Source organism: Gymnoscopelus braueri (assembly GCF_963280865.1).
Source record: "Gymnoscopelus braueri genome assembly, chromosome: 18".
Classification (NCBI taxonomy): Eukaryota; Metazoa; Chordata; class Actinopteri; order Myctophiformes; family Myctophidae; genus Gymnoscopelus; species Gymnoscopelus braueri.
This window is the reverse complement of record NC_137618.1, coordinates 28,985,619-29,009,583: the sequence shown is the minus strand read 5'-3', so window position 1 is coordinate 29,009,583 and position 23,965 is coordinate 28,985,619. Positions and strand designations below refer to the sequence as shown.

General features: G+C 43.8%; 1 protein-coding gene across 1 annotated transcript; it reads right to left on the bottom strand.

Moving 5' to 3' along the window:
* Positions 1 to 370: 370 nt before the first annotated feature.
* LOC308073900 (arginine and glutamate-rich protein 1-B-like) lies at positions 371 to 12,548 on the bottom strand. The gene is made up of 4 exons (XM_080413173.1): positions 11,920 to 12,548; positions 6,134 to 6,359; positions 2,205 to 2,288; positions 371 to 537 (listed from the first exon to the last, which is right to left on the bottom strand). Exons 1-4 carry the CDS (start codon positions 12,318 to 12,320, stop codon positions 373 to 375), a joined length of 876 nt encoding a protein of 291 aa, XP_080269299.1. The 5' UTR covers positions 12,321 to 12,548; the 3' UTR covers positions 371 to 372.
* Positions 12,549 to 23,965: the final 11,417 nt, after the last annotated feature.

Sequence of the window (23,965 nt, the reverse complement as noted above, 5' to 3'; positions counted from 1 at the left end):
AGTAAAGGGTACAAGTAGAAGCGTTCTACACCAAAGTTCAAAGTTCTTTAAAAAATGTAAAGTAAAACAAGAGAATAAGAAGCACAAACTAGAGTCATGGTGGTGTGGGGGAGGGGTAAAGAAGCGGAGGAGGAGCCTGCAGCACAGCGAAGGGGGATGAAAGGTGGGTCCTGTTGGGTGAGGCCCTCTTCGGACCGGGGGCGCGGCCATTTTCCCTCAGCCTTCCTTCCTTCTGCACTTCCGAAAACGAAGCGATTCCAGCGTTCCAGAGAGGAGAGGTTGAGGACGACGCTCCAGGGTAGGGCGGTGGTTGTTGGGTGTTGGTGGTTGGACGGGGGGGGTTCAGGGTGGGCAGGGGGCCAGGGGGGGGTCTCATTCCGTGGCCTTCAGGGAGAAGGACAGCTTGGGTCGGGACTTGCCCTTCCCCAGGATGATTTTCTGTTGCTCTTTCTGCTGCCGCTGCCGGTCCTGCTCCAGCTTCATGCGCTCCTCGTGGATCTTCCTCTGTTCCTCCACGATACGCAACTGTTCCTCGGCCTGGACGACACACACACATTGGAGAGAGAAACAGTCATTTCAGAGAGACCAGGGTCATATAAGGATAGAGTGGGTGTATGTCATTCCCAAGCCAATCTTTTAGAGGAAACGGCTGTTTTGGTTCACTCAACGTCCAAGCACACGATCTAAAAGAGCGCCAGCTTGTGGATCTGTATTTCCGATGCGCGACACCGGCACGCAACTAAGTATACATCCGGCTTTTACGTGAGCGAGTACCCGGATGTTGACTAGCGAGTCGTAGTCGTGAAAGCGGCGGCAGACGCGATAGGTTTAAGTTATCACGTGAACCAAAACGAGCGCTCCCTCCGCGTCAATCATCACGATGAGGGTGTGGTATTTGTGGTTTTGGCTTGGGAATAGCAACACACAGACAGAACAGAACACCCCCTCTGAGCCAAGTACCCACAAACTACCAGCCTCTCCAATAACACTGATTTCTCTCTGGGTCTGTTGTTCACCACAGACTCAGCTTGGACAAATCAGGCCTGAATCAAATAAACACGCCTTTCAAAATGGGTACCAGGGCTGACCTCAGGCCTTAAGTAGAAACCGTTCATTGTTAAGCGTTACTGATAAGCATCAATAGCAGGGCTTCCCTGCCAAAACCACTGTTTAACAGAACGCATCGACAGGAACGCACAAAGCATCATGCCTCAGTCTGATAATCGTGACTTATACACACACACACACAGTGCCCACGCACAGAGTTCCAAAGTCCAAAATATATTTTCCCTTTGTACATTATGAAATTCATTGTGTGCCAAGTATTTAAGCATAGCATGTTCTCATTTCTCACTTCTCTCATATTATTAAATTGAACATAATAATACATGAGCACAAGCATTTACTTTGTACAATGACCAGGCCAAAACTGTTAAATGCCTCAGCACACAGCGTATACTGTATCTGTGAAACATATTTGAAAACAATTTTTCCAGTATGGGGTTGGACTATGTAAGTTGTGGTACAAGGTGCTGTTCATTAAAACAGTGTTTCTCAACTGGTGGGTCAAGACCCACACATGGGCCGCAGCAAGATGCTCTGACTGGGTCGTGGACAAAGAATAACTTTAACAGAAGAATATTGGGTTATTAAATATATACCAGGGTTTTTTACTTCATCGTTGATGCAAAACCAGGGCCCTGCTGCCAAACCAACAAAGAACCACCGTTTTATTGGATGTGAAAAGTGCCAAGTTACACTTCAACAAAAACAGTCATTTGTGGGATTTTAACTGTATGCCAACCAGAGGAGTGCATTGCAATGGACAAAAGGAGAGAGAGAGAAAAAACGTCTCATCCCTGGCTTGTGTGCTTACACATGGAAAACAGGCTTTTAGGATTATTGACCATATATTTCGATGTCATATTTGCAACGGCAGCAGATTCACCACCAACAGATTTGGACTAACCAGCGGTAGCCATTATCAGGGATGTGATCGAAGGCACCACGCAGAAAGCAGCAGTTTGGGGGATGTGAATTTGACTCAAATGGAGGAAAAATGTCTCCCAGAAAAAGCAGCATAACAAGGCTTTAATCCCCACATGGCTGTCAGGACTGTAGTTTTTTTGTAAGAGAGAGAGGGAGAGAAATACAGGCAGATATACAAACAGAGAGACAGACAGGCAGCCAGGAGTCGTGCGTACCAGTTTGGCCTGAGCGTCTGCGATCTTGCGGTTGTTCTCCTCCAAGATTTTCTCCAGTTCCTCCCGTTTGGACTTTTCTTCTTCCTGGATGGACAACACGGTGCTATGTTAGCGCACGAACGGGTTACAGCCTCCACACACACACGCACACGCACACACACACCACTCAACTTCTTCTTTGACACACACACACACCCATACAAACACACACACTGAACAGCAGCAGTCAAACACACACACACACGTCACGTACGTATATAAAAACTAGTTCATTCCACCGCAGAGAAATGGCTTTAACCTCTCTCACACTTGACCACACTCCAGCAGACTGCCAGGCTTCTTCTCAAACACAGTAGGGGCACAGACTAGAGGAAAAGGGGAAAATGAACCCGCTACTCTTCTCTTATGTTATTCATTTATTCCTCCTGCTATTGGTCACAGTAGCCCCACCCTCCCGCCCACACCTCAGGACTATGACTGACTTACTATTAAAGAAAACTTTTTTTTATTGTAACCAAAACGGGGTAAAAGCCACTCGTCTCACTCATAAAAAGGACAGAGAATAAATGACAGACAGGATACATTCTATGACCAATAAAAACATCTTTGTCTTTTTATTTTCTTATCATCATCATTATAATAAGCAAGAGCAAATAAAAAAAAATAAAAAAGGGAAAAATAAAAAACAAAACAAAACAAAGCTAAGTACGAATAAAAGAAGGAGTGGAATAGTTTTGGCTCACCAATGCACGTGTATACCTACGCATTTTCCTGTGCCTGTGTACCTACACAACTGATGAAAGCATTCGCCATTAACCAGATGAATATTTACTGACGGGTCCAGACAGTGCTGCCCCCCTGCAGAGAGACAGAAGCGCTCCTGGGGTGGGTAGGTGGGTGGGTGGGTAGGTATGGGGGGTACTCTGCCATACCGCGGCCATTCCTCTGTCTTAACTCTGATCTCTGTACTGTTTATACCTGCAGGCCCAGCTCGCAGTCTCTGCTCAGTTCTGTTTTAAGTCTCTCTTCCTTTCTCTAGAGCCGCCCGGTGCCCAGAGAGCGTAGGACAGTAACCAGGGGAGAGGGGGGGGGGGGGTGTTTGGGCGTGTTCAGCTGCAATATAGAGCAGCAATGTGTGTGTGTGTGTTTGTGTGTGTCTGTCAAGGTTATTATAGCTGTGTAACTAAAAGTAACAAAAAAATAGACGTGGACAAAAACATTTTAGTTAACCGAAATACAAATATTTTATTATTTATTGTGCGTTTATAAAACTCAAATCTAGCTTCCAATTATTTAGCGGACACTTTAAGTAATAGTTTTACAATAAAAATGAATTAAAACTATCACTAAAATGAATAAAAACTATAACTAGGCATCAAAAACTAAAAAAATCACAAATCTGATTTAAAAACATAATTGAAAATGAAAACAAAGTCAAAATGAAACAAAATAAAAACTAATAAAAAATGCTATGGTAACCTTGGTGTCTGTGTGTGTGTTTGTGACTGGGGAGTATAACAGTGTGTGTGTGTGGGGGGGGGGCAGCAGTGTGTGTGCGAGTGCAAGGACAGCAGTGTTGAGTGGGTGGGTGGGCGGGCAGGCGAGCTGAGAGACTGCAGGCTATAGCTCAGTTCAAATGCTCGTTAGGAAGGTTGTGGCATTAAAACACAAAGTCTCGTGTCAAATTAAAAACATTCAAAAAACAGATTTACAGAAACGGACATGGAACTGAGCCGCAGGCCTGAAGGAGAAGAAAATGATGAGGACAACATAGCACATTTGATTGTCTTCAAAATAAAAAAATAAAAATGTGTTAGTTTTTCACAACGCAGCAAAGAAATATTAGGACAATATATAAATCTATCAATAGTTAAAAGACACTGGTGACCTTTCAGACAGGAAACAGAAGTGTCCTGCACCACCATCATCACTGCGGATGCCTTCTATTAGGAACTTCTCAAAACAAGAAGCATTATGGTAGGGGAGGGAAGGGGAGGCGAGGGGGCAGGACGGAAAACGAAAAACTGAAGAGGACAAACTGCCAACCTTGAGTATAGTACAATTTCTACACATCTTGTTTGTTATTGATCGCACTGCAGCGTGCAGCCAATGGATAAGCTTCGTATTCTATTGTAAAAAACTCAACAACTCTCCCACTGCTCGTTAGAAGCTGTGGAGAGGAAGACTCATGCGTTGGGAGCACATTTCTCACCCCATTAGTACCGAGTCACCGGCTGCTCCCTGGGCGAATCGGGGTCACTTTGCTTTAACAGCGCCTCTCCTTCACAATACTTTAATACTGTAGTGTCAACAAACGTCTCTACATTATGAAGGAAGGGGGTTAGGAGGGTAACAGAGGGGGGTTCCCCTCAAACACCTGTCTACGTCTAGTAGTATTACAATCTCAAAAGTGACAAGTTTTTGAGCAACGTTTAGAGGTGCTTTGGGTTACAATCGGAGGGAACCCCCAGGATGGTACCTTGAGGAACTCCCTTTATAAAAATGGGAAGAACAAATCCATGTAGGTGTTATGTTCAGACAATAAACGTAAGATGATTGCTGAGCTTCTTAGGATTATACGGGAACCCCCTGGTGAACCCTTAGTCTTCAGTGTAGAACAGAATACAGAGCCATAAAGAATAATTGTATATTTAAAAATATATATATATTTGACTGTTTTCAAGTCTAAAGCCAAGGCCCTGACTGCTCACTGCTGCTTGGCAGCAATTACATCCACATAAACAACATACAAATACATGTATGCCTCTACAGTAACTACAATTGTGTATATAGGCTAATATGGAAAGAAACCTAAAACTATTTAAGAGCAGTGATTTCTAAAGTAATAATTTAAAAATGGCCAATAGGGAACAGACATGGACTGTAGAACATTGTCAACTTACAAAAATATGTCTTTATTACATATTTTTTCAAAAAAGAGATGCTTACATATTTGCAAAAATAAAAATATATAAAAACTCAAATGTAGAAGACTGATGGAAAGAGAATGAAGTTGGTTAAAGTTTTGTAACTCAGCCATGGTAAAACTCTCACAGGGGGGAGATGGGGGTCAGGGCCTAGGGGGAGGAGGAGAGAGAGGGGGTGAGGAGGGGTTTTGCTGTTCCACTATGAAAACAGTGGCAAAATGGCTGCCTTCTACCTATGATGAAAGGTGTCTCACCCACAGTTCACCATTAATACCACTGAGGCTGTCGTTAACCACGACCATCTACACATCTAGAAATCACACTAGGGCTGCACCTATCCATTATTTTCGGAGCGATTATTCTGTCGATTACTTTTGCGATTAATCTAATAATCGAGAAGCTCATTTTTTATATATATTTAAAAAGATGATTCAATTAACCACTTCAGCTGTATCTCATACTATTTAAATTTCAATACATCGCCTTGAACAATACATGGGAAAATATTTAATTGTAACCCCTTAATTGTAATACGATGTACCTTAGATTCTTGCCGATATACAGCCCTAGTCACCACCACTGTAAACAAGCTGCAATCCTTTTACTGCGGCTGGTAACTTAAGTCAGCCTGCACGACTAGCCATCATTATTTAAGGGTCCTGTTCTATTTCGACTTGGAAAATTGTGCAAATGGGTTTATTTTGGAATCCACCAGCCGCTGTGGCCTGACAGGTCTAACTAGGCAATTCAGTAGCCACACAAAATTCACTAGCCCACTTGTGTAAAAATCACGAGCCACTCGTCGCAAGTCGCAACGTTTCAGCCCCCCTCACCAATAACACGGTGAAACTTGTGCCATGGCTGGGTTACAGTCTGAACAGTAAAAGAGGGGACACCCTCCGCCAGAACCACAGCCCCCCAGAGATGGCGGGCTGGGCATGGGGGAGGAGGAGAGAAGGGGGATGAGGAGGGGGTTTGCCGTTCCAAACGACCGAGCGTTACCTCTCTGGCTTTTTGTGCTGCAAGCTCTGCCTGGCGCTGGCGCTCCAGCTCCTCCAGGAGCTGTCGCTCCATAATGCGCTTCGCCTCCTCCACCCGCCGCAGAACCTCCCGCTCGATCTCGTCCTTCCTTTTCTCCAGCTCCTCCTCCACGCGCTTGGCCACCAGCTCCTCCACGCGGCGCGCCGTCTCCTCCTCGATCAGTTTCTCCTCGATCTCCTGCTGACGGCTGGAGGAAAGGAAGAGAGGAGGGAGGAGTGGAAGGACAGACAGGAGACACAGTAGGGAAGGTAGGAAAGACAGATGAGAAGAACAAGGGAAAGGTTCATTAGAATATGGACCACAAAGAAAACAAGTCCCCAGGACTTTTTCGTGTTATCCTTTTAGCCTAAATGTCTCACTGTACCTCGTGCTGTTTACATTCGGACTAATAAAATATTCAATCAATCAGAATGAAGGTATGAACTCAGGTGGCGTAGGGGTAAAGTACCTGACCACTGCAGAGTCTAGGGGTTTGAATCCACTGTCTATAAGCAGTGTCTATGAGAACACAATTGGTCGTATTCGGGAGAGGGAAGCCGGGAGGGGAGGGTGACGTTTGTTGCTGCACTAAAGGAGACAGGGCTGGGGTGGCGCCTGTCAGTGGGTGCTGTTCAACGGAAGGAGTAGGACAGAGGTGCTACGTCCTGCCAGTGAGGAGCCTCCGGTGGAGGCTCACTCCCCAGTAGGGTACAACAGCAGTCACAGAAATGTGTGGGGAGGAATTAATTGACATAATGACAAAATTGGGAGAAAAAGGGGTAAAAATAACTGACAACTGGCAAGTGATATGTGTTGTCTGTTCTCACTAGAGAAGTTGTGGGTCACCGTCTAATTGTCCGGTGTGTGATTATCTCAGCTAAAGAAAATACAAATAAAAAACGTTTTTGCCCGTTATTTAAGAGCTGTAGATGCCAGGCCGTCCTCTGACAAAGCTGGTTAACAGCAGTTCTTCACAGTTAACTGTTACAGCCAGATCACCACCACTACTCGTTTTACCAAGGTGTGGGCTTATAGTGAAAGTAACACATCAACACCCCTATAGGAGTCAATGAGCCAGTGAGAGCTGACAATAAACTGAGAGGCTTCAGCAGGTGTAAGTCACCGGTCATCCTGTCAGACAGCATGTAAAACCATTAACAGTGCACTCTGGATGTAGAGTGGTTCAGATCGCACTGCTTCCGATACAAACTAAGGTTATTTATTATGAATTAAAAATGTGTGTGGGGGGAAAACATGTTTTTACTTAACTGAAATAAAAATAAGGTTTTACAAAAGAACGATAACTACTACCTGAAACAAACTGTATTGTGTTTACAAAACTAACAAGAAAAAAAGATTACATAACTACACAAAACACCCTATAGTAGTGGTTCTCAAAGTGGGGTCCAGGGACCCCCAGGGGTCCTTGTTTCAGAGGGTCTCCAGCCAAATGAGTTAATATAGCATCTAAACCAATTTAACCACGTTAACCCCATTTCATACTTTGGCTATTTTCAAAAACACTTATCTTGTACGGTGGTACCTGGCACAAAATCTTTTCTGATGGGGGTCCGTGGCCAAATACATAATATAATTTGGGAGTCCTTGACATGAAAAAGTTTGAGAATCACTGCCCTACAGGAACGAAAGAGCCAGTTGACGACCATCAATACTCAGGTGTAGCTAACCTGTCATTCTGTTTCCCCATTCAGAAATGCTTTTAAAACTGTTTTCATTTCACTCTCAACAGGAAGCAATTATTAGGGGGGTTATGTTGCCACATTGCTTCTGGCACTAAACTAAAAAACACACAAAGCCAAAACCTCCTCCTTCCTCCGTGCCCCTCTTGAAGGTTAACCTTGGTTTGGAAACCAGAGCACCTGGGTCTGTCCCTGGTCTTCAGAACTTCCTTATCTCCCAAGTGTCAATCTCTTTTATTTTTACATTTGTATGGCTGGTTAAGTGGCCCCGTGGCTACGATGCAGTCAAAAGGAGGGTACACTCCAATGGGCCAGCCTGCCAGGTGTGGGACAGTGTGTGCGCTTGGGTCTCAGATGTCTCCTGTGCCTCTGGCTGCCTCTCGCTCTCACACACACAAGATGTCAGCTTCCACATTAGGCTGATATCAACTGTCAGTGAGACAATGAGAGGGATGTGGCAGTAACCGGTGGCGCTCGCTCTAACATTTTAAAACATAGAAGTGATGGTGGAGGTCATGTGGCCTATGGCACACATGTCCACTAGCCTCTGAAATACACAGGCCAGGGGCCAAAGGGTAAATATGCCCTCCTGAAATAACCCCCCACCCCAGCAGGCCTTGATATATTCTGCTGAAATTATTTTAACTTTACGATTTCCACGTAAACAATTAAGTGATGGTCAGATAAAGATAAACGGATAGAACACTGATAACTGATCTTATGTTTTATAAAACATATACACACATATATTTTATTTATTTATATATATATATATATATATATATATATATATATATATATATATATATATATATAATCATCAATCATACCCAGGCCTCCCCTCACCCTGAAACCATGAGGACTGTGCCCTTCACTCTCATCATCTCTCTATTTTGACCAGGGAATGAGTTATACGAGTTATATCAGGCGTATAACACACACCAGTGGTTCCCCAATGCTGTGATGACAAGGCACACTGATGTGACGTGTAACAAGTCCAGATGTGCTTTGCGATTTTGTGACAACTACACATAATTATAGCAATATACAACTATAAAAAAGTATGAATATTTATTATTTATTTATTTATTTATTATTATTATTTATTTTGTCCCAACCCAGTGGTCCCAACCCAGTGGCCTAAAAAAAAAAGCCTAAAGATATAGATTTGAGCAACATTCAACCTAGCTCCCCTATTTTTGGAATGGCATTATTGTAAATATTGTGTACACATTTTCTGAACTGGCGAAAATAGACGCTCTACAAGCTCACAACTCATCGCAAGGCATTGTGAGCTTGTAGAGCCGCCATTTCTGCAACGAATACAGGTGTGCCTTGAGATATTGACTTGCCCCATTGGTGTGCCTTGGGCAGTAAAACCACTGATAAACACCGTGGCAGTCCAGCGGCAGTGTTTCTGTTTTGGGAACACCTGCTGAGACAGCCAATTTGCTCTGCAGCTGCAGCCGTTAACAGTAGCTGACCCTGTTTTTTGTTGGCAATAGTGATTCAACACTCTCGTTCTCCTGTACAAGATTAATGGGAATGGGTGTGTGAAAGTCTAACGCTTTAGTCTCTTTCCCAGAACTAAAAGGTGCAGAAAGAGCAGACGTGTGCAACGGAAACTCAAGCAAATAATGGGACTGCAATTTAGATGAGTTAAGTATGACAAACAGCAGGGGTCATACGGTTATATAGGATGATCGGATGCGTCCACCATCTAAGGTAGTAAGGTACAGTTGTTTTGTAATCTGTCTCAAAAGTACAGCCTGTGTTATTGGATGGGTGAACCGTGGACAATGACAGGAATAGATAAGAAAAGCTTGGTCAAGTTAACTCGGAACATCATTTCTCCTTCATCACTCACACAGTTGACATGACATTTTTTATACATTTGGAAGACCACAACTGATGGTGCCACACTGAAAAAAATATTAAATGCATGAACATACATGCCAACTAAACACATTTTATCAGAGAAAGAGGTCTTAACTGTCCCTGGAGCAGTTGGCCTGTTCAACAATACAAGATGAGAACTGTGTATATCAAATGCAAAGTGTAATTTGCATGTACTGTACTTTTCACTGTATTGTCTTGTGCAAATTGTATTGCAATTGTGCTGTTCCTAAAACCTAAGCATGTTTGGTCATTGTGTCTAGGGTGACATCTAGATGATTTTCCAGCTGTGGTTGGAAAAAGTTAAAGTTAAGGACCCCACTACTGCCAAACTGTGAAAATTAGAAAAAATAAAGAAATGCAATCTAAATTGATTCAACTGATTAACCACTTATGCCCCCTTTTATACTTTGTCATACAATGGTGTTGCGCATGAAATGCTGATATACAAAGTGCAAGGCATTGCGAGCTTGTAGATCAGCAATTTGTGTGACTGTATTTTTAAAATAATGTTTTTTTTTAAATAAAGTAAATAAAGATCTAGTACTAGTATTTTATTTAAAAAATAAATAATAAATTGAATCTGTTCTCAAACCATAGGTCACGACCCAAAGTGGGGTCACGAGAAGGTGCTGTTGGGATCGCACATAGGCGACTTTTTTTCCTTTCTTTTCGCAACCGATGCAAAGATGGCAACTTGACTCCTTCATTCATCCAACTCCAACCCACACAGGGAACCAGCAACATGGGAAAGACAGCACATACACAACACAAGCCCTTGAACTGATTTTAGTGCTGATGAATGATATTTAGCAGTAATTATGTTTGGGTGGCTCTTAAAAGAGCTGTTTTGGGTGTTTTTGCTACTTCAAGTGGGTAAAATAAATGGAACCAAATGGAACGCTACAATATTATTTATTCATTTCATGGATAAGATAGGCTTACAAATCTGCAGGAATCACTGCTTTAATTTTATTTTCTAATAAATATTCATTCATATACAAGGCCTATAGATAAAATGTGGGGTCGCCAAAATAATTCCACCATAAAATGGGTTTGTGGGATAAAAACGTTTGAGAACCCCTGGATTAGTTCAATAAACTGCTGCTCTCTTAATAAAGATAACATACAGTTTGTTTCAGGTAGTAGTTATCGTTCTTTTGTATAAAAAAAAATATCCCCACGATAAGTTTAGATTGTGAAATCCTGAAGAGAAGCTTGTATAAGAAATAGTAACATTACTCTTCCAGCTGTGTTCAAACATGTACACCAACAGGCCCAACAGCCCAGCTCATGGAAGGCATGGAAGCCTTACTTTCTTCAATCCAATTACCCTGTTGTGTCAACACAGGTGACCAATCATCTGTGTGACACTGACAGTGTTCAGGCTACAATCACTGGACAATGTCTGAGGGTAGGGCTGGGCAATATAACGATATTGTGTTGGACTAGATCAAACCTTCACCACCTGATTTCATTTTTGCCCATGGGTGTATTAGATTAAATGAATTATCATCCTTGGATAGTGATTGTATTGTACTATGATACACTACCATGTGAGAAACAAAATGAAATTGAGATAAGTACTATGAACAGTTATATTTCTGACACTTCTGTCATTCAGAGGGCCTATTCCACTTGAAAATCCACATCTGTGTCTGCTTTGAAAAAGAGCCCCGGGGAATGTTCTGATAAACAGAACACTGACATTCCTCAGTGGAGACTATACATTTTGTATTTATTTCTACAACTGTGTGGTATTGTTGTAGAAAGGAGTAATTCTTCCACTACTGATTATTGTGGTATTAACACATGGCCACGTCCTGCTGATGGTCAGTAACAGAGATGCAGAGAATGTGATGTGACCTGAGCTGACCGGATGCACGTCTGTCTGTCTGCTCTGCAGCAGCAGCAAGTCTGCAGGATGCTAACGTTAGCATGCTACTGTTAGCATGCTAACAGCCACCAGGTGAACAGGCTGCGATTCAGCACGAATCAGCAGCATTAGCAGGTTAGGATGCTAACGTTAGCATGTTAGCATGCTACTGTTAGCATGCTAACAGCGACCAGGTGAACAGGCTGCGATTCAGCACGAATCAGCAGCATTAGCAGGTTAGCACATACAGAGCTACAAAGCTAAGAGGCTAACATGTCGTCAACACACACACTCACATCTTCCTCTGTCTCTCCATCTCGGCCCTCTTCTCCTCCTCCTCCTTGCGCTGCTTCTCGTCCAGCGCGGTCCTCTTGCTCAGCGTGCGGCCGAACATGTCGATCCTCTCCGGCGGCGACGCGGGTCTCTCCGGCGGCGCCGCCCTGCTGCGGGAGGACGGGGCCGCGGCGGCGGTGGTGGACCGCGACCTCGACCTGGACGCGCGCTCCCTCTCCCTCTCCCTCGACTCTCTCCGCTCCCGCCGGCTCCGCTTGGCCTCCCGGGACTTGGAGCGTTTCTTGGAGGTGCGCTCCTTGTCCCTGGAGCGGGACCGGGACCGGGAGCGCTGCTTCTTGCTGTGCTTGCTGCTCTTGGCGTGCTTGTTGGAGCGGGACGAGCTGCGGCTCCGCGAGCGGCCCATGATGGTGCTGCTCCTCCGACCCGGTTAACAAACTGTCTCTAAAACGGCTGATATGTGCGTCTGTCCGGGGTTAGGGTGGTCGTTACGGCCGTTAGAGTTCGTTATGTGTTGTTATGGAGTCGGTCTGTTGGATAAAACGTCGTTATACTGCAGAAATAGTCATTTAGAATCTTGGTTGTTATTTGGTCCTGGTGAAGTTGCGGTAAAGAAAGATGGCGGACGGTCAGATGGTGGACCTATGTTTCCCAGCGCGCACCGCGGCTCGTTGTTTTCCGGTTGCTCTCGGAATTTTACGTTCGTGAATGTGAACTGCCCTGTCAGAGGTCTCTGCCAACTTTGTTCATGTCATTGTCAAACCCCCAATTAATATGTATTTATTTGGCCGCATACCTACCCCCCCATCTGAAAATATTTTGTGCCAGGGGCCTGCATACAAAATGAGTTATTGTTTATTTTTTATAGTAGACCAACGGGCTAGAGGGTCCCTCGAACAGTCGGACCCTTTCTTCAAGGACCCCTGGGGGTCCCTGGAACCCACTTTGAGAACCACTGCCAAACTTTTGTAAAACACTCTCTCTCTCTCTCTCTCTCTCTCTCTCTCTCTCTCTCTCTCTCTCTCTCTCTCTCTCTCTCACACACACAGCACATACTATTATATATTTTAAACATAAATATGGTATTATGTATTATCTGATTTTTTTTCCTGTATTTTTTTAATTTTCTGGCATTGGACTGACACATTATTTAATATAGGATATACCGATATTGATCAAGCGATAGTATTTTCAGGCTGCCAAATAAAAACATTTTAAGGGACCTCCAAAATTTGAATGGGCATTTAAAAGTCAAGATGCAAGAATGTACTCAAGCCTGTTGTTTTTCTATGAGTAAGTGAATTCAGAACCTTTTTGCATAACAGGTCAAGAGAAGAAAAGACAAGAAAACCTGTAGTTCAAGTTATTTGTCATCCATACACAGTTGCAGGGTTCGATTTGTTTAAAAAAACAGGGGGGGGGGGCATTTCTTTAACCATTTCAGCACTGCATACTTCCGAGTGCGACAAATAACGAAAATAGTAGATCTACAACCACTATGTAACGTGTTGTGAGCTTCTAGATTGGCTATCTTTTCTTTTTTTTATTAAATATAAAACTGAGAAAGTTTGAAAAATATATATAATATAGAAGCCAGAGTTAATATTGTTTTAAATTAAATTACTAAATTGTGATATTATCAAACATAAATATCAAACATGATGCAGTCATTTCCCAAACTGAAATGGATGTATTTAATTTCAGTTTGACCAGAAGCAGGGATAAAAAAAATATGCCCACCGATCATGAAATATGAACAGGGGAGTATCAAAAGCAGAGGCATGGATTCTCCCCATCCTCCCAGCAAATCAAACGCTGGGATACTACAGCTGAAAGAAATTTGGTTTCTCATGGATCAGGGTGCTAACTCAAGAATACACCATCACAAACGTCATAGCACACAGGACTTTTAACTGCACTCTCCAAAAACAGACTTGAAAACAGGTTTTAATCAGCATTTACTTCACGTTGTTTTTCTTTTCTTGTGCAACAAGCTATATGCAACATTACATATGTTCATTTTTAGATTTTCTTATCACAGGCTAAATGAAGAGCTTTATCTCAGTTCATAAATATAGTCACAGGGACATCAGATAACATACCGATTGGCAGAACAAGGCGAAACAAAACCCACAATGACACAATCCTGTACCAAAACCATTACCACTCCACTCTGGTGAAATGAGCTCATTGTGATAAAATTCTCCGGAGCTCTGTTCCCAAAAATAAACTGCTATAAATATAAAAACAAATAACATACCGTAACTCAACGACTTGCTGAATAAACCTGAAAGGTCACAACACTCCAGATAAAAACGAGACATTACAGAAATACTTTTGTGAGAGAATTTAGTTTGTGATTTTTCCATTTTACATGCACCTCGGAATGTTATTATGAAAGTTATACATCATCACTGTCGGCCAGAAAATCTCCACATTTCAACTTTTGTATGTGTTTGATCCTACATTTTCTGATGAAAATAAGGACCCCAGGTTCTGTATGGGTTTTAAAATATGTAATCAATGAAAAGTATTAACAAGAGCTTGTGATTAAACATATAGAATCCATTGGAACACAGGTGCTTTATGAATTGAGTATTATAATGATGATGATGATTATTATTATTTCTTGTCAAACCACATTTTAGTAACAGAGGGTGATTCTTTGACAGTGACTAATGTGGCGCCACTCTTGAATCGCAAGATGAATTTCTCTCTAGTGGAGGGCACTGACTTCACCTCCCACCTGAGCTGTTTCCAAACACACAACACAGAGAAGCACCTTGTATCCATCTATATTCATTCAGAGAGGTTGCACAGCTCTCGCCTACATGGTACTGATGTCGACACCACCGCAGCAGCCAAACAAAATGTCCTGTGATTCAGAGAACAGAGGGCAGTGTTGTTTTTAGCACCAGTTAAGCCTATAGTTCCATCCTTGAAAACTGTTTAGTCCTTTTTGCTCTTCTCCTTTTAGTCATCCTTGTGATGATCAGTGTTGCCATGTCCGTATATCATAAGCGACTTTGGGCGTGTTTTTCTGTCGCTTGAAAGTCTCTTGTGGTTGTGTGTGTGTGTGTGTGTGTGTGTGGGCCTACTAGTCGCTTCTGTTTCTCTTGCAAAATCTGGCAGTACTACTTCTCATTTGAATAATCCTTGTGATGATGTGAGCGGATGTGAGTTCTGTCTCCCACAGAAGACAGGACCAGGTGTTAAAGACACACAGTCTGGCTTCATTACCGTGACAAGGACAAGGTGCTGAAAACGTCTTTGCTGAGTAACAAAGTGTTTCAGAGTGGGTCTCTCTCATGGAAAAAGTATACAGTAGCAATGGAGGTTAACCACATGAACCCTATCGTCCATAATAGGCAAACATTCCTCGAAAATAGGCGAACATGAACTAAATATATAGGGTTTAAGTGGTTAATCTAATTAGTTTCATATCATGTCTTTGAAGAGGATGGCCAAAGAGGAGGTTTATGAATTCAGTGAGAGAGGACATGCAGGTGGCTGGAGTGACAGAGGAAGACGCAGAGCAGAGGCAGATGGAAACAGATGATCCACTGTGGCGACCCTGATGATGGGAATTAGCCGAAAGAAGAAGACGTTTTTATTTGTTGTCCCCCCCCCCCCCCTGAAAATCTGAATAAATGTAGCCTGCTTGGAATCATGTTTTTGAATTTTTCTCAAAGTATTGTTTTAGTGTTTTTATGCAGTGTTATACAAGACTTTCATCATGTGCTTCATTATTTCTACCTTGTTTTTAGCAGGAAGCGTTTGGAATTGTTTTTGTGAAACCAGAGGGACAACGATAGGAAGTGAACTCAAGATGAACTCTAGACATATCAAATAATCTAGGTGATCATGGCTATTAACGACATAAAATCATACATCAAGTAAGTCTGGTTTAATTGTAGTCGCCCAATCATGTGAGATTGCATGCAGGTGTTCATTCCCAACCAAACACACAGCTGATTTCACTAATTAACATTAATTAGCACACCTACAAGCAGAGAGAGGGAGTGAAAGCCTCATCCCTCCATGAAGCTTATAAGACACCTCTCTACAATATTTTATATTTCACTGTACGATGGTGTCACATGAAAGTAGTAGCAAAAAATAGCCGATCTACAATCTCACAACACGTCACATCGGCATTTTTGAAAAAAACAAAATTAAAATGTTTTGAAAACAATTGCCTAAAATAGAGACACCGGTTTAAATTGGTTAAAGTTAGGGGCGACCCGATGACCAAATGTTTAGGGCGCGTATAGGCTCTAAAAGTCGAGTCCCCGGTTCGGCCATGTGAACCATTTGCGGCATGTCACTCCCCAACTCTCTCCCTCCCCGGTTTCCTGTCTCTCTCTACTGTGTGTCTAGTACTGTCTACCAATAAAGGCAAGAAAAAGCCCCCAAAAATAACTTTGAAAGTAATTGGTTGATGTCCATATCTTCAGTCACCATGTGACAGTCCTTCAAAATCCTCAAAGCATTACAGAGCGTGTGAACACTGTTCAAACAACGGAGTCATGTATGTGTGTGTGTGTGTGTGCGTGTGTGTGCGTTTCGTATGATGTTTGCGTAATGCTCTTGTCGAGGGGGTGCTGAGTGAGGGGACGGCATATAGGACGGTGAAAATGGCTCCAGCGTGGCGTTTGGCGTTCTCACTAAAAGCCCCTGTGAGTGATGTGTGGAGGTTGAGTAAGACCTTGGCTCTCCGATCCTCCGGTCCGCGTGCTTTCACACAGCGACGGGCCATTACTCATGACGTCTCTGTGACCCCAGCCACCAGGAAACACCCATTGTTACAGTGGAGGTAAGTACACACTGTGTGTATGTGTGTGTGTGTGTGTGGCAGTGGCAGTGGTGGGGGGGCGAGGGAGGGGGGGTGCTCGTGTGATAGATGTGTCTTTCTTCCTGTTTGTAGTTTCTCAGGAGTGCCCCTTTCCCATGCTGTCACACACATACACACACACAATTTACACGCACGCGGGCGATAAGCGTCAAAGCGCCATACTTTCTCAGGGCACTGTGAAGCCTGATTCATACTTAGTCATGCATCGGCGTCACACGCCAAAAAAACTGTAGATCTACAAGCTCACAACTTGTCGCGATGCGTCGCGTTATGACCTTGTAGATCTGCTATTGCTGGTGCGCCACACGACACGCAACCAAGTATAAATCAGGCGTGAGACCGAAGGCGAAGGAAGAAGGAAGAAGAAAGCAGGCGTGGAGATGAAAGGAGGAGTAAAAGTATCGGCCAAAAACACTCTGAGGCTGCAAAACGCTTTTATGTCCAACTCTGTGTTGTTCACCCTCAAACTGAAGCCCGTCTGTGTGGCACAATGATACGCCAAGCCACCATAGATCCTCCCAGAGCTTCTCCTCCTTCACGGAGGCTTCAGTGGAACAAACTTCAACCTGTCCCCCACCCCACCCCCGACCGTCACACTTTTTAATTTAAATTTCTGCTGCCAGGAGTCTGACCTTTCACCTTCTGTTCTCCTGGCGGGGAGGAGAAAGACCTTGGCGATGCGTCCCTCGGAGGAAGAGAAGAAAAGAGGAGGAGGAGAAGAGGAGTGTCTGTCTCAGATGAAGATGGAAACAAGAGCTTAACCAGATCAACTTCCCAGTGTCCAATACTTCAAAAAAACGACCTCTGACCTTTCCGTTTGACCTGTCAAACTCACCTGTCCCCCTCTCTCTCCCTCTTTCTCTCGTTCACCCAGTCTCTCTCCCGCTCTCTCTCTCTCTCTCTCTCTCTCTCTCTCTCTCCATGCCTATTCTCTCACACTGATTCTCTTTTCTCCCTCCCTCTGTTTCTTATCTACCCACCCCCCTACACACACACACATTCAGCCCCTTCGAGAAAGATGATCCGTCCGTCCATACTGACCACCTCATGTCACATATACGCTGATGACATCCAAGGTCATTCTGTCCAGCTCTATTGTCACAAAGGTCACCTCTGAAGCTCCCCTAACACATAATTACATCTTCTCAGAGGATGGGAGGGACAGAGAGAGAGACAGAGACAGAGGAAGAGGGGGGACATAGCAGCCGTTACCCAGGGGTTCTGTTCACACTGTTGACACAAACGAATGGTTTGAGGGCGTAGAGCACGTTGGACGTATGGTGCCGCGCTGGGAATGAAGATATGTATTTTTAAGGGATCCTGGTTTTGAGTCATCCATGATGAGCAATGGTCAGAGAGAGAGAGAGAGAGAGAGAGAGAGAGAGAGACAGCTGGTCAGTGGTTTGGTTGAGAGGACCGTTGACCACCAGTGTTTCTCAAACTGTCAAGGACCCCCAAATTAACAACTTTGGCCGCCGTCCCCCATCTGAAAATATCTTGTGCCAGGGACCGCCATACAAGAGTTGTGTTGTTAAAATGTCTCAAAAATATTCCAAAATTATTACTGCTATTTTCAAATAACAGATGAGGTTAAAGTGGTATGATGTTGATGCTATATTAACTAATTTCGCTGGGGCTCCCCTGGAATCCCCCATCCACCCCGTGGGTCCCTGACCCGTACCCCACTTTGAGAACCACTGACATAGACTGCTCTGGACTTCACATCTGATCAGAAGTAGAAGGGCTCTAATGGAAGTAGAAGAATAATTCTCTGCTGTGTTCGTTTCTTGTTCTATATAACAAGTCAACATGAGCCCCCCCCTCCTCACTGCTCTCCTCTCCTCCTTTCCTTTGACCGTCCTTCTCCTGTCACTCCTTTTCTCTTCCTCTGTCCATCTATCTCCATCCCTCTCCTTGCGTCTCCTTCCCTGTCCTACTCCTTTCCCCCTCCTCCCGTTCCTCTATCAATCCATCTCTCTCCCTCTCTCCTCTCCTCGCCTCTCCTCTGCCTCCTCCTCTCCTCTCCTGTCCCAGCCTCTGCCTGGGGGAGAAGTCCTGTTCTCTTTCAGGGTGGAGAGAGAGGGGGGAGGGGTTCACTTTCAGGTTCCCCTCCTCCCCCTGCTGAATGGTCCTTTAAGACCATCAACATGACAATGTGACAATACGCCAGGGCTTTTTAAAAAGGAGATCCTGTGTTGGTTAAGTGTTTGTCCCCCTGAAGAGGGGACCGCGGGGCAGGGTCAGGGGGAGACCGTGAAAGAAGAGGGACAACTTTGATCACACCATCTGAAAGGAATGGACTTTTTGATTAACTGGGAGCTTTGGATGTCCAGGCCCGGGTGTGGTTTCTCTCCGGGTTCTGGGCCTGTAGTAATGAGGAGGAAAGGTTAGAATAATGTGTGTTTTTCAGGGTAGCTTGATCATTTGTGTGACAACTTAAAAGAATGGAAGAGGCTCATGCTTTCACTGAATGTGAATTACTTTATAAACTTTAAGATGCCAAGATGCTAATAAATCGTTTTATGGAGTTGGATTTCACATTTCATAAGGCCAAACACCTGCATTTATACTTGAACCACTTATGGCCTATTAATGTTTTAATTTTTTTTAAACGCCGATCTACAAGCTCACATTGCGACACATTGTGAGCTTGTAGATTTGCTATTTTAGAATTTCTTTGAATTGCTTTGGATTATAATTTTTTCCTTTTTTACATTTATTGAAACTTCTAGAAGATTTTTAACGATTTAGGAAAACATTTGAATATCAATCTCCACATAATAAATAAACAAGACATGCCCAGTTTTTTTTTGACCAGATGTTCTGACACAGGGTTATGGATGGTTAACTTCATATGAGGAACATAGCGTTATGTAATGATATTGGGTCTGCACTTTAGGGTTGATGCAAATTTCTATGCACATTTTAAGTGTGGAACCTGAGGTGACAGCCTCTGGCTCATGGCTGGATGATTGTCTGTCATCCATTGGACTCAAACGTCCATTTCTGTGTTTCCAAAGCACAAGGTGGTCTCAGGGTGACACACACACCTCTGTGTTGACTGACAGGTGATTGTACCTGACATCTCCAAACTGTTTCTGCACAGATTAGCTCTCTGTGCCTTCCTTTCATATGAGGATTAGAGAAATGTGAAACCTGCTCTCTGGAGGCTTTGAAACTTTTCCCCATCCACCTTATGGCTTCAACGTATACCCCCTCCTCCTCCACCCCATTCCACCATCTCCTCCACCATTATGTTTATTTGACATGGGCATTGGACACACCAGATATACATTTCTTAAGTGTAAGAAAAGAAACAAAGTTTTAAAATGTACAATTAAAATACAGGGGAACACAGTCAGAATTAAATACATACATAGAGCAAAGACAACATGATCAAAACAATAAACCCGTCATAATCTATTCATGTGAGTACAGTTGTAGTTGTTTAACTATAATTTGAGTCCTCTATTAAAAAGAGTGCCACCAGTCCTCAGTTTTAGCCAAGAGAGTTCCAATGTTTTGCCACCTTTACTGAGAAGCCAAACTGACCAAATGAGGTCCTGTACGTTGAAACAAGACCATACATTGGTGGAATACTTATTAATACTGCTGTTGTTGCTACTACTACTACTACTACTACTACTACTACTACTACTACTACTACTACTACTACTACTACTACTACTACTACTACAATACTATTGTAAGACTAGTACCACCTTTTTAAGAGTTTAATAAAAGTCATTAATTTTAAGCTGTCTACTTTGTTGACGGGTGTAACCTACGGCTAGTAGTGCTCTATCCTTGGTCCCATAATTTTGTCCCTCTACACACCAACTATCTTTTCCAAAAATAGTTGACCTGCAAGCTCACAACTTGTCGCATTACTATGCGTTGTGAGCTTGTAGATCAGCTATGTTTGGTGAAAGTTCACCTGTTTCGACATGCCCAGAATCTATAGGTAGAATTCACGTGGCTAAGGTCAAAGAAAAGGTGGAACCAGAAACTGTCAGACTAACTAACAAAACCAGTTTGCGTGCAATCGTGCATGACAAGACCACGCCGTTTGTTTTCAGGTCACACATGAAAGACATCAGACACGCTCATTATCTTCACATCATCTTTACATGTTTCTTTGTAGCAACAAGACGTTCCCACAGTGTGTCTCTCTCTCTCTCTCTCTGTGTGTGTGTGTGTGTGTGTGTGTGTGTGTGTGTGTGTGTGTGTGTGTGTGTGTGTGTGTGTGTGTGTGTGTGTGTGTGTGTGTGTGTGTGTGTGTGTGTGTGTGTGTGTGTGTTCACATGCATGTGATGCAGAGCATCAGTGCAAGACTGATGCTATTATATACATATATGATGCAATGGTCCTAAACGCCATGTACCTACTATCACATATGTTATCATGTACTGTATGTACATCTTATTTGTTTCATTTAACCTGTTTTCTATCTCGTTCCCTTCTGCTCTCACTTTACCTCTATCCTCTCTCTTCTCACGGAATACTACAAAATGATGGAGCGCACACAAAAAATATATTCCTTTTACCCACTTCTTTACACCTGTAAACCTGTGATGTGGCAAATAAACCTGATTCTAATTCTGTTAGCTCTCATATTTCTGGAAAATCTTTTCTGGAGGGAAATGTCAATACAGCAATGCATTTATATTAAAAAGAAAATGCACTTTGTAATTTGTACTTTTGAATACTTGAGCATTTTTCATATACTTTTGAGTACTTGTTAAAAAGCAAGTGCTCCAGGACTGTAGCTCAAGTACAAATTTGACTGAACACTTGTAGTTAAGTGATAATCGACGAGTATCTATAGTATAGATTCTATACTGACTCAAGTACTGGGGCTGAGTACTTTTGTTCACCACTGGCTCTCGTATAGCACAGAAAAAAAGACGCTAGGCTGGTTTCACATCGGCAGGTTGGACTGTGCGTTGGCTCAGCCAATGAAGAGGAGGGTTCCTGAGAGGGAGGAGGGGTTAATAGGGGGTCAGTTGGACCCCCTCCAGGGGGCCTCACACATTGTCCATCACCCTCCTACCGCTCCCACTCTCCCTTTCTCCGTTTCCATTCTTCATTTTCCTATACGTTACCATGCTGCCCCCAACACTTCCTCTGCTGTGCGTTAACTTCCATTTAGGTTCCTGGGTAGCCTACTACAGAAAAGGGAAAGCTATTATTACCAATGACACCAACTACCAACCCACCAATCAATATCACCTTATGCCACCAGGCATATGCCACACACACACACACACACACACACACACACACACACACACACACACACACACACACACACACACACACACACACACACACACACACACACACACACACACACACACACACACATTGTGGAAGACGAGACATAGCTCCCTGAATATATATTATTCCACTACATGTGAGTTGCATGATGAACTCCACACACAAAGGCATTGATCCGTTGCTTCATTGTTTGAAAGTGCTGCATTCTTGAAGACAAGTGTGTTCTTGTTGCAGCATCTTCATTCCATCGAGCTGTAAAAACGCCCATCAGAGGTTAATGTGCCGTTATAAAGAGCCTGTAGCTATTCCCTGCCTCGTCCATCCTCGCACGGATGCATGCATGCGGCACGCTCACACACACACACACGCACACGCACACGCACACGCACACGCACACGCACATACACACACACACACACACACACACACACACACACACACACACACACACACACACACACACACACACACACACACACAGTCACACACGGTCTCACACAGTCACAGAATCTGAAAACCTCTGTAGGGGTAAGGTATTTTCTCAGGTATTTGCCCGTAGACACCCCAACTATAGATCAATAATAGATCAACTTACAGTAAAACACAGCGTTTGAATCTGTGAAGCTACATAATGCTGGATCTAATGTTAACATGGATTAGAGTAGAACGTGGCTTATTAATTAAAGACACTCTTGAACCACGCAGCTTTTATTTTTTGAGTGAATGTAACCACACACACACCTTGTTGCAGTGTGTGTGCTTGTGCACAACCTCATGCACGGCCCCCTCAGAGTTATGGGGGTCCGTGGCCTTAATTCATACCAAACTTGGGGTCCCTTGAAATTAAAAAGTTTGAGAACCACTGTTGATTTGTTTTACATCAAGTGCTCGCAATGATCACAGAATTACCACCTCCCTGTGCCCTCAATCAACCCCGCCAAACCCCAGGCACCAGCCCTGGACCGAACCCTCCCCAACCCCCCGGTCCCGACCAGTCCAGTGTCTGGGTGAGTGATGTCTTGATTGGACAGGATCGGTGATTGATAAATCATATCCATCACTCAGCCTGACTGTTTCACAGTATGGTGTCTTCCACACGGGCCTCTCTATCTATAGAGAATACCAGCCTTTTGTACTGTGTGTGTGTGTGTGTGTGTGTGTGTGTGTGTGTGTGTGTGTGTGTGTGTGTGTGTGTGTGTGTGTGTGTGTGTGTGTGTGTGTGTGTGTGTGTGTGTGTGTGTGTGTGTGAGAGGCGTGACGAATATAATTGGCTCATCATTTTCAGGAGTAATCAAATTTCTTTTACATATGCGCATAAGTGCTTCGGGGTGCCATATGTTCACTCACTGTGGGAGTGAAAGGAAAGTTGGGGGAAGTGTGTTTATGTGTGTGTGTGTGTGTGTGTGTGTGTGTGTGTGTGTGTGTGTGTGTGTGTGTGTGTGTGTGTGTGTGTGTGTGTGTGTGTGTGTGTGCGTGTGCGCGCGTGCGTGCGTGCGCTTGTGAGCTGCACAGGTTTTGTGTTCACGTGTCAAAGACAATCTTAAGATGTCGCCGTGCTGTAACAGATTCCCTCTCGCTCTTTCTCTGCGTTTCCTCGGTCGTCCGTCTCTCTGACAGTGTCAGAAACAGTAGCCTCCCTCAGCGCTACTCTGGAGCCCTCCACACCCGGCAGGAGGTCCTGGCAGCCTGTATGGAGGCCTTGTGTTCCACAGACAGCCTGTTTGGAGCTGAGGAGGACACCCCACTGCCAATGGGACTGACCCCAGCCCAGCTCCCATCACTGTGCAAACACATCTGTCTTGTGCTGGTGGAAGGCGGGGGTGTTTGTCATTTGCTCCTGGACGTTTGGACGCGTTCGGGTCAAGTTAACGAGGCCCGCAGGAATTCCTGACTGAATGTATCCATACACAGAAGCT

Excerpts from the sequence above, each read along its gene's own strand:
- LOC308073900 (XM_080413173.1), bottom strand. The coding sequence starts at position 12,320 with ATGGGCCGCTCGCGGAGCCGCAGCTCGTCCCGCTCCAACAAGCACGCC. Across the intron at positions 2,289-6,133 it reads CAGCACAAAAAGCCAGAGAG|GAAGAAGAAAAGTCCAAACG; the intron begins GTAACGCTCGGT and ends TTGTCCATCCAG. Across the intron at positions 538-2,204 it reads CAGACGCTCAGGCCAAACTG|GCCGAGGAACAGTTGCGTAT; the intron begins GTACGCACGACT and ends TGTGTCGTCCAG.